This window comes from Malaclemys terrapin, chromosome 21 (genome assembly GCF_027887155.1).
Source record: "Malaclemys terrapin pileata isolate rMalTer1 chromosome 21, rMalTer1.hap1, whole genome shotgun sequence".
In the NCBI taxonomy this organism is placed as follows: Eukaryota; Metazoa; Chordata; order Testudines; family Emydidae; genus Malaclemys; species Malaclemys terrapin.
This window is the reverse complement of record NC_071525.1, coordinates 642,656-652,318: the sequence shown is the minus strand read 5'-3', so window position 1 is coordinate 652,318 and position 9,663 is coordinate 642,656. Positions and strand designations below refer to the sequence as shown.

The 9,663-nt window shown below is 65.5% G+C and overlaps 1 protein-coding gene across 1 annotated transcript; it reads left to right on the top strand.

The window, feature by feature from the left end:
* Positions 1 to 251: 251 nt before the first annotated feature.
* Positions 252 to 6,233, top strand: EFNA1 (ephrin A1). The gene is made up of 5 exons (XM_054011027.1): positions 252 to 382; positions 3,216 to 3,511; positions 3,880 to 3,945; positions 4,345 to 4,395; positions 4,825 to 6,233. The coding sequence occupies exons 1-5, from the start codon at positions 291 to 293 to the stop codon at positions 4,938 to 4,940; spliced, it is 621 nt and encodes a 206-aa protein (XP_053867002.1). The 5' UTR covers positions 252 to 290; the 3' UTR covers positions 4,941 to 6,233.
* The last annotated feature ends 3,430 nt before the right edge of the window (positions 6,234 to 9,663 follow it).

The window sequence follows — 9,663 nt, the reverse complement described above, 5'->3', positions numbered from 1 at the left end:
CCCATGTGGTGGTGGTGTGTTGCTATAAGTGTTCTCCTTCACGTGTTGGTGTGTGGTTCTGTGTGGTGGTCTTGTTGTCCTACTGCCCAGGGGTTGCTCTGTGTTGTTGTTGTGTTTCTTTGTGTAGCATTGTGCTGCTCTGACTACACACCCCATGTGTTGAACCGCCCCGTGTTGTGGTGTCTCTGCGCTGGGGGCGGGCGCGCTCCTCCCGCCCAGGGCGGTCCCGGTACATAAGGCGGAGCGCTGGGGCGCCTTGCCCGGCACACAACGAGCTCCGGACCGGCCCCATGGCGCTGCGCTGGGCGTCCCTGCTCGCTCTGTGCTGCTGGCTGGTGGCCGCCGACCGGCACCCGGTCTTCTGGAACAGCTCCAACCCCAAGTGAGTGCGGGGGCTCCGCATCCTGCCGGCCCCGGGACCCCCGAGCCCCCCCCACCAGCCCGGGCCCCAGCGCGCCCCTCCCCCGAGCCCCCCCACCAGCCCGGGCCCCAGCGCGCCCCTCCCCCGAGCCCCCCCAGCGCGCCCCTCCCCCGAGCCCCCCCAGCGCGCCCCTCCCCCGAGCCCCCCCACCAGCCCGGGCCCCAGCGCGCCCCGGCCCCGGGACCCCCCCCCCACCAGCCCGGGCCCCAGCGCGCCCCTCCCCCGACCCCCCCCCCCACCAGCCCGGGCCCCAGCGCGCCCCTCCCCCGGGCCCCCCTACCAGCCCGGGGCGCTCGGGAAGGAGCCAAGCGAAACTGGCCTGGGAATCTGGGCTGGGAACAACCCGAGGGTGCCCGGCTACGCCCGAGCCGTGCTCCGGTCACGCGTGGGGGGATCTCGGCTCAGGCTCCGGCGGATGCCGGGCTCTGGGACCGGCCGCGCTGCCTGGGGGCGGGTCCCCGGGAGTGGCGGGGTCTCCCCCACGGCGGAGTTTGTAAACACGCGGGGAGCGGCCCCCGCTGAGAGCCCGGAGGTGCTCGGGAGCCGCCGCTGCAGCCTGCGCCCCCGAGACAGGCTGGGAGGCGAACGGGGGGCCCGGGCGGGGAGGTTCGGCCTTTGTTCGCGGGCTCGCCAGCAGCGCCCGGTAACGAGCCTTCGCATTGACACGGGGGGAGCCGAGGAAAGCCCCCCCGGAGCGGCCAGTCCCGGCCCTGGCAAATGTTTAACCCGGGCCGGAGTCGCTGGCAGGGCTGAAGTTCACCCGCCGCGGGTTGTTTGTGCCAAGCGCTGGGGGGGGGGCGCTGGTCCTTCCTTTCCCAGGACCCAGCTCCCTGCTGGACACGGGCCTCTTCCTTCCCGGGGCTGGCGCGGGGCCAGGGGAAGGCGCCAGGGGCACGGGGGAGCGCGTGCACCGGCAGGAAGCCTGTTGACAAACACGTCGGTGGGGCAGCTGCAGGAGGCAGGATGTGGGGCTGGCCCTGGCCAGGCTGTGCGGAATCTCCCCCCCCCCCCCCCAGTCCGCTCCAGGTGTGGGGCTGATGGGGGGGAGGCAGGTCCCAGCAGGTTTGGGACCCTCTGTCTGTGCCTTGGGGCAGGGCATAGGGAGGGTCACTAGCCACACAGGCACATGATTGGGGGGTTCACCTGTCACGTGCCCCCCATGTATCCCCCTGGAGCCCCCCCTCCCCAGGAGCGGTCATCTGTGCAAAGAAACAAAGAACTGGCTGCAACTGGGGTCCAACCACTGCAGGCTCCGTCCCCCGGGACCTACCCCCAGAGCTGGTACTGCTGCCCGGCCAGACCTCTGCCCCCTCACCCCCTTGGGCTGGCTCAGGGCACTGCTGTGACCGGGCCACACTCCTGCACTCTTTGCCTTTCTGCCTGAGGTCCCCAATGCCCTCCCTGCCGTGCAGGGGCTGAGCTTCCCAAGGTGCCTGGTGCCACGCACTTCCCTTGGCCCGGGTCAGCTGGTGCCCAGTGCTGGTGCCCCCGTCCCAATGCAGATGGGAGGGAAGCTCCTGGCTCTGACGGGCTGGTGAGCAGGGGAGGCCCGGACTCCGCCAGTGGAATTACCAGTTGGAGAAGCGCCTGGTGGATGCCATCTCCAATGCCCTGTAATGCAGCTGGTCCTCCCCCAGTGCCGGAGCTCTCTGCCTGGGTACTGGAGCCTTACAGAGGGGCCTCCCCAGCTGTGTGGGGCAGGGGGGGCTCTTGGTCTTGAACCACTCAGCTGCCAGCCCCAGCTTGGCGCGGGGTGGGAGGTCGGCCGGCTCACTGGCCCCAGGAGTGGGCTGCTGCCCACCCCACCCCAGCTGTTGTGCTGCATGCTGCAGCGTGCCCCAGAGGTGACTGCAATTCTGGGGGTGTCTGAGGTACCTGGACTGCAGGGGGCTGGAGCAGGGTTAGGGGCTAGCTGGTGTGGGAGCTGCTGTGGGCCCCCCTCCTCTGGTGGCCTCACAGGGAGCAGAAGCCAGTTCCCTGGTGGTGTCGCCATGTCCAGGTGGCTGAGATGCCTGCAGCAGGAGGGGGCAGCGCCTGTTTGCCTGGATGGGGAGAGGAGCCCTAATTAGGTGATGAGATGGGGGAGCGGCTTGGAGCGGAGACTGGCAGTCTGCCCTGGCTAATGGGGCAGCTGTGACGGCTGGTCATGCTCCCGGCTCCCTGGGGAAGAGCAACAGGACACCAGGGGGGGGCAGTTACTCCCCTCCCTCACCCGGGGGTCTCTCCCTCCTCCACAACCCCCAGCCCCCCAGGCAGCCTCTCCACTGAGCAGACAGTGGATCTGTGAGGTCAAGGGGCAGGTTTGGGGTGGGCCCAGTGCCCACCCGGGGGAGAGGGAGATCCCAGGGCAGCATTAGGCTCTTCCTGCTCTGAAGCTCCTGGCCTGGCACCATGGGGAGGAGTGGGGCTTAGGGGGTGCTTGGGGGGGTCTCGCTCCCATGCTGGGCACTGGAGGTTTTAACGGGTTATTGAACCAGGGCAGATTATTTTCCCATCTGTTTCTCACCTTGTAAAATGCCCCAGATGGTGTTTAGCGGAAAGTGTGTGTGCGGGGAGAATATAGTGCTGGGAAATCAACCCCCAATCCAGTGGCTGCTCTGTTACCCCCACCCCCGCAATCTGCACTGGCCCCTCTGCGTCTGGGGCATCTGCCCCTTCCCTCCCCCGTCCCTGGACCTCTGCCCCCCATGGTGCAGGCTGGCTGGGAGCAGAGGGCTGCATTCTCACCCTGCATGCGTCTGACCGCTCTGACCCCTGGGTGCTGACCACTGACCGCACCTCCTCCTGGCCCCAGGTTCCTGGCGGACGACTACACCGTGGAGGTCCGGCTCAACGACTACCTGGACATCATCTGCCCACACTATGAGGAGGGCAGCGTGACTCCCCGCGCCATGGAGCGCTACACCCTCTACCTGGTGGAGTATGAGGAGTACGCGGCCTGCAAACCCCACTCCAAGGACCAGATCCGCTGGGAGTGCAACAAGCCGGCCGCCCTGCACGGCCCCGAGCGGTTCTCGGAGAAGTTCCAGCGCTTCACACCCTTCACCCTGGGGAAAGAGTTCAAGGAGGGACACAGCTACTACTACATCTGTGAGTGTCCAGGTGTGGGGCCTGGCTGGGGCTATGGGTGGGTGCGCTGGGGCTGGGGGGGTCGGGTGGGGCCTGGTTGGGGCTATTGTGGGGTACACAGGCGCTGGGGGGCCTGGCCAAGGCTGTGGTGGAGGATGGAGGCCAAGTAGGAGGGGGAGTGCACAGGTTTGTGGAAGGTGGGTAATGACGTGCGGGTGACGTGTTGCGTGCCCCCCGCCCCCACCTTAGCACCAAGGGTCTGCTCTCTGGCCCCTGCTCTGATTGGCCCGGGAGAGACCCTGACTCCATGGGCCTCTCCCGGCAGCGGGAGAAACAGCCCCTGTGGGCATGGAGAGCGCAGCTCTGACCCACCTGTCTCTTGTTTCCAGCGAAGCCAATTCACCACCATGGCGACGGCTGCCTGAAGCTGAAGGTGACTGTGGCTGGCAAAGCCAGTGAGTATCTCTGGGGTCTTGGTCCCGCCCTGCTGGGCACAGAGCCCTCCCAGCAGCCCGGCTGCCCCGCCATGTCCTGCCTGCCCTCCAGGTGTCCAGGGAAGAGCACTGACCCTGGCTCCCCGCAGCTCTGGGGGAGGGGCAGAGCCCTGCGTGGGTACAAAACGTGTATCCGCATCTGATCTGCCAACCTGGTCCGTGGCTAGAAAGCGGCTCCCCGCGGATTTGCAGGGCTCTAGGCATGGGCTCTGCAGATAGCAGGGAATGGGATTGACTCGGGCTGCAGAGCAGACAGGGGGTGAGGCCGGACCCGGGGCATGGGCTGGCTGCTGGGGCATGCGGTCAGTAACTGACCTCGGCGCTGCCCTTCACCTGCTTGTCTCTGCGTTTGCTTTGCAGCTGGGACGCCGCCCGTCCACACCCCGATGCGGAAGGGGGGGATACAGGCAGGTACGTGACTGGCTTTGACCAACAGACCCTAGTGGCCTGGTGTGGTCTCTGCCATATGAGGGGCTGTGGGGAGCAGCTGGGCGAGGGCGTTCCCCATGGAGCTGTGGGTCTGGCCATCTCAGTCCAGATTCCTGAGATCCCCTCCCCCTAGAGTACAGGCAAGAACCTGCTCCAGGGCCTAGGTCTGAAATGCCAGGGCTGGGGGCTGCAGCTGCAGGCCAGGCAGAAGGGGTGTTGGCAGAGCCCTGCCCTGGAGCAATGTGGGATTGCGGGAGGGAGGTGGCACAGCATGTGCCTGGCCAGGTCGCTGCGGCCGTTGGCTTGCGGCTCACGCGTGACCCCAGCTGCTGGGTGTCAGCCACGGGCTGCGTCTCGGGCCCGGACACCCATGTCCGAGAGCTCACGTGGCTCCTGTCTCTCCTCTCGCAGACGACGCGGACGCGCAGGTCCTGAGGAGTGTGGGCCAGAACTCGGCGCTGCGGGGGAGCAGCCCTGTCACCTTGCTTAGCCTCCTGCTGCCCCTGCTGGTGCCGCAAGGCCTGTGAGGGGGGAGCCTGGCTGAGCGGCATGGACTGAACCGCTGGATGGCTACTGCTGCCGGGAACAGACCCTGTGGCCCAAGGGGTACCGGCCCCCGGCTGGGCTGTTGCAAACACTCACGTGAGCAGCTCTTGGGTGTGCACCCCCAGCTGGCTCTCAGCCAGGCGTGCATTGGCAGCCTGAGGACTTGTTACGGGTCGAATGGCCCAAGTGGTCAGTATTACGGGTCAAATGACCCAAAGCCGAGCTGAGCAACCACGCCGCCATAGCCCTGCGGGGAGCGGCCGCTCCTCCTTACTGCCAAAGAACAGCCCACCAGCACTTTCAACCACGCGCTTTGAGAGCGGACCACAGCGGCTGCTGCCCTGGCTGGAGGGGCAGTGGCACTGGACTGGGGCGGGGTGCTGGCACCTCTGGCTGGCTGAGCCAGCCCCCATGGAGTGCGCAGGATGGACAGGCCTTGTGGGCTGGTGGCATGGAAGTGTCCTGCAGGCAGAGGCACCTGTGCTGCCCACGCAAACAGCCCATGGACGACGGGCTGTGTCGGTTGGGCTGAGTGCAACCCAGGGACTCTGGGTCTGCCAGGGCTGTGGTACCACCTTGCTGGGGCAGGACCTCCTGGAACAATATTCCTTCTGGTGCAGGACCCTGGAGTCAGTGATGTGGGTGCTGGGCTTCCATACGGTGACACCTGGAAACTGTGTAGACATGTCTGGAGCAGGTGCCCCCTCCCATGGCAATTCTGGTGATGGCACATTGGCCAGGGATGGTCTGGCCTGAAGCAGGGAGCTGGGCTGCAGGCTGACCCAAAGGAGACAAATGTCCTCACAATCGCCTGAGGATGGACTGAGCTGGCAGCCCCAAACCCATGACACCCCGTTCCCTCTACCCACCCCAGCCTGGCCTCTCCAGAAACACCAAGAGCACAAACTCCCAGCCCCACTCCTGTCTGCCTAGGCTTGGTGCCACAATCTCTTCCTCCTCTCCTGGCCCCACCCAGGACTCCCTGTCCTCTGTGTAAAGCAGCCACCTGTGCTGGAAACAGGGTGGGGCAGAGGCTGAGCGTAGCTGCTGCCTGGCTGGAGTTCCCACCACCGGCAGGGCTCTAGACACGCTGTGCGACCCTGTCTCCACCGCCTGTGTGCGCCTCATTGCCTGGAGGGGGCAGGGGCCTCGTTCACCCACACACCTGCTGGGCCCTGCACGGAGGAGTGTATATAACATGTCCTGATTTGTAAAGCTTCCTTTTTACCACTGGAATTTTTATACAACTGGTCTTGAATAAATATGTTCGGATACGGCCAGACTACTACTGCTGGGGGGTGGGGGGAAGGCGCCAACAGCACTCCTCCAACAGCCCTGTCAGGACTCCCCCAACCTAGGGACCAGGAAGGCTCCAGCATCTCCCCTACAGCTTCCAGCTCAGATCCAGTCCCTCCTCCTCCCCCAATGAAGGGGCAGCACCCAGGCCCCAGCTGGATCCCCCTGGCTAGAGCCCCAGAGAAGGTGACAGGCAGAGAGATACCCCTGGTCCAACCTGCCCTGCCCAGGGCTGCCCTCTCCCATCAACCAGAGCCTCCTGTAGGTTCAAGACCCTGCCAGGGCAGCCTGTCCCCTTCCCAGCCTCTCCACTCCTGCGGAAATGGCTGGTCCGGCTGGCCAAGTGCGTAGGGCCTCTGGGGGGAGGTGGGTTGAGCAGCGGTCTCTTGGCTACCAGGCTGTTGTAATTAGTTAATTAACTGGCTGGGGTTTGTGGAGGGCTTTGGAGTGGAAACTTGTGCCTGACGCTATCAGTTATTTGGATCCAGAGACACGTGTTCCTGAGCAGGGCGGCAGCAGGGGAGGAGGGGACGGGAGTGACTCTGAAGGGGTGGGCTGAGTTGGGCCATGAATGACCCTGATCGCTCACTGCGCCCCCACCGAGCTGTGCTGCGTTTCCAGCCTCTGCGACAAACATCGCTGGCAGCGAGGAACGAAAATCAAACCGAGACTCATCCAGGGCCACGCAGCGTCTCTCTGATTCCCGTTCCCCGGAGCGGCCTGGCCCAAGGCAGCCGTGCTCGGCTCCTCTCCCCTTCCCCGGCCTTGGGCTGGGCTGGCGATTCCTGCCCTGCCTTCAAAACCCTGTTCCATGGGGCAGCTCTCAGGCCAACTCCACCGTTGTGTGCCAGAGCCAGGACTGTCCTGGGAGCAGAGCTGTGAGCACCTCAGCCATGAATGTATTTATCCCTCCCCCAGCTGTGCAGAGATGGGAACGGAGAGCACCTGTGTCAGAGCAGGGACTGAACCCGGGTATCTGATACCCTAAGCACTAGGCTATCTGTCCCCTCCAGGGTCCCTCTCCTAGCCAGGCGCTTGGATGGGTCCCTCCTGCCACTGCACCATTATGCTCCATATGTAGACCCAGACTCTGCAGCCGAGCCAATACCGAGCCCAGCTACCTGGCTGTCGACACAAAACCATCCCTTCACGCTCACAGGCCGCAAACCCCTCGTCCCACTCAGCTGGGGAACCCCAGGAACCCTGGTTCCAAACCAGGCCACCTGTTGACGGCCTGTGGCTGGCTGCTGGTCCGACCGGTGCAGGCTGCAGTGAGTCAGGTGAGAGACTGGCACATCCGGAGCCTAATTACCACCCGCTGGAGACAGGCAGAGATGCAACATCCGGGCAGATGTGCAGGCATCACCCCAAGCCCAGCTGATGCCCAGAGCTGGAGCTGACGCACAGGCACTGACACACAGCTGCTCACCCTGCCAAAGTCACGGGATGCTCACCAGTGTCCCGGGCAAGGAGGGACACCGTCCGCAAGCACCTGCAAGGTCCAGGCATGGCAGCCCAGCTCCTCTCCGCCCACCTGGGATTGGGAAGGGAACCCTCCAGCAGCCTAGGCCGGAGTCTGAGCAGCCTGCGCGAGCCCTGGGGCAGCCACTAGCCCCCTTTCCACAGAGGCAGCCCCCGGAGGTGGAGTTAGGCTGGAGCCAAACTCTACAGGCCCATCAGCCCAAAGCAACAGCCTCAACCCAGCCCCGGCGGCTGGGCACAGAGCGAGCAGGAAATGCTTTTTAATTCCCTGCCCCCATCTCTGCCATCTGGTTAACGCGCTGGCCCTGCCACAACCCTCCAACAACCAACCCCACCTCCCGGGGCAGGGGGAGACGACAAGCTACTGCCCCTGTTCATACGGTGACGTCACAGCTCCATGCCGGGGAAGCCGCTGTGACGCCATCACGGAACGAATGGGGCACGGGGGCAGCCAGGCCCACGCCGAGCAGCAGCCAGTGGGACTGGGAGACTGGGAAACAGCCGGGCAGGAGCCCTTGATCAGCAGCCCCTGGCAGCGGGGCCAGGGAATGTGCACCAGTGACACCAGGCTGCCAACTTCCATGCAGGGAACCCATCTAGCCACGTTTGTGGCTCTGGGTCTAGCCGCTTGGCAGACAGGGCTGCGGCTCCCAGCCCGGGAGGAAGGTGAGTCAGGCTCCACCTCCCCCACTTTACAGACCGGCTGGGAAACTTGGGAAAGGGGCAGTGAGTCACCCAAGGCTGCACAGGGAGTCGCAGATAGGAACTGAACCCAGGTAGCAATTAAACATGGCCTGAGCCATCGGTGCCCCCTGCCCTAGGGACATCATCCTCTCTCTGGGCCAGCCTGCACCTGGGGTCATGGGGGACCATTTCCCCGCATCCCAAAGCCCGGGGCCACAGGGTTCCCCGCTGCTCCCCTCTGCCCCATGGGGACGGATCTGAGGGTGATATGGGGGGGGGGGATGGCAATACCTGAGGGCACCCAGGGAGGGCTGTTATGGGTGGCAGTGATTTTCGGCGTAGGCAAGGATTGGGGGAATATCTGGGAGTGTCAGGGGATGGAAGTACAGGGAGTATAAGTGGGGGGCACTGGGGTGGTAGTGTCCTGGGGGAGCGACTGGAGATGGTGCTGCTGGGCGTGACAGCGGGGAGAGGGGTTGGTGAGTGTGTGAGAGATAGCATGGGTGTTTGTGGGCAATGGGGGGGCGGTGGAGGAGTGATGGGGGCTGGGTGTGTGACAGGGGGCCGAGGGGGGATTGTTGGCGGGCGTTATACTGTGATACTGAGTGGGACTGGGGGTGGCACTGTATTGGGGGTGACATGGGGGTGTTCAGAGGGGCTGGGGCACTATGGTGTCATACCGAGGTAAGCTGGGGGCGCTGTGGGATGACATGGGGGGCCGTGAGGTGACAGAGGGGTGTGGGGATACCAAGGGGGGTGCTGGGGGGTGACACGGGGGCTGTTGGGAAGCTGGGGGTCCGTGGGGTGACACAGGGGCGTGGGGGTGGCTGGGGGGTGACACGGGGGCTGTTGGGGAGCTGGGGGTCCGTGGGGTGACACGGGCGCTGTTGGAGGTCCATGGGGTGACACGGGGGCGTGGGGATACCGAGGGGGGTGTAGGGGTGGCTGGGGGGTGACACGAGGGCTGTTGGGGGCCTGTGGGGTGACACAGGGGCGTGGGGACACCGAGGGGGGCGCTGGGGGGGGCTGTGGAGTGACACAGGGTCGTGGGGATACCGAGGGGGGCGTGGGGATGGCTGGGGGTGACACGGGGGCTGTTGGGGACCTGTGGGGTGACACAGGGGCACGGGGACACCGAGGGGGGCGCTGGGGGGTGACACGGGGACACCGAGGGGGGCGCTGGGGGGGCTGTGGGGTGACACGGGGGCGCGGGGACACCGAGGGGGGCGCTGTGGGGGCTGT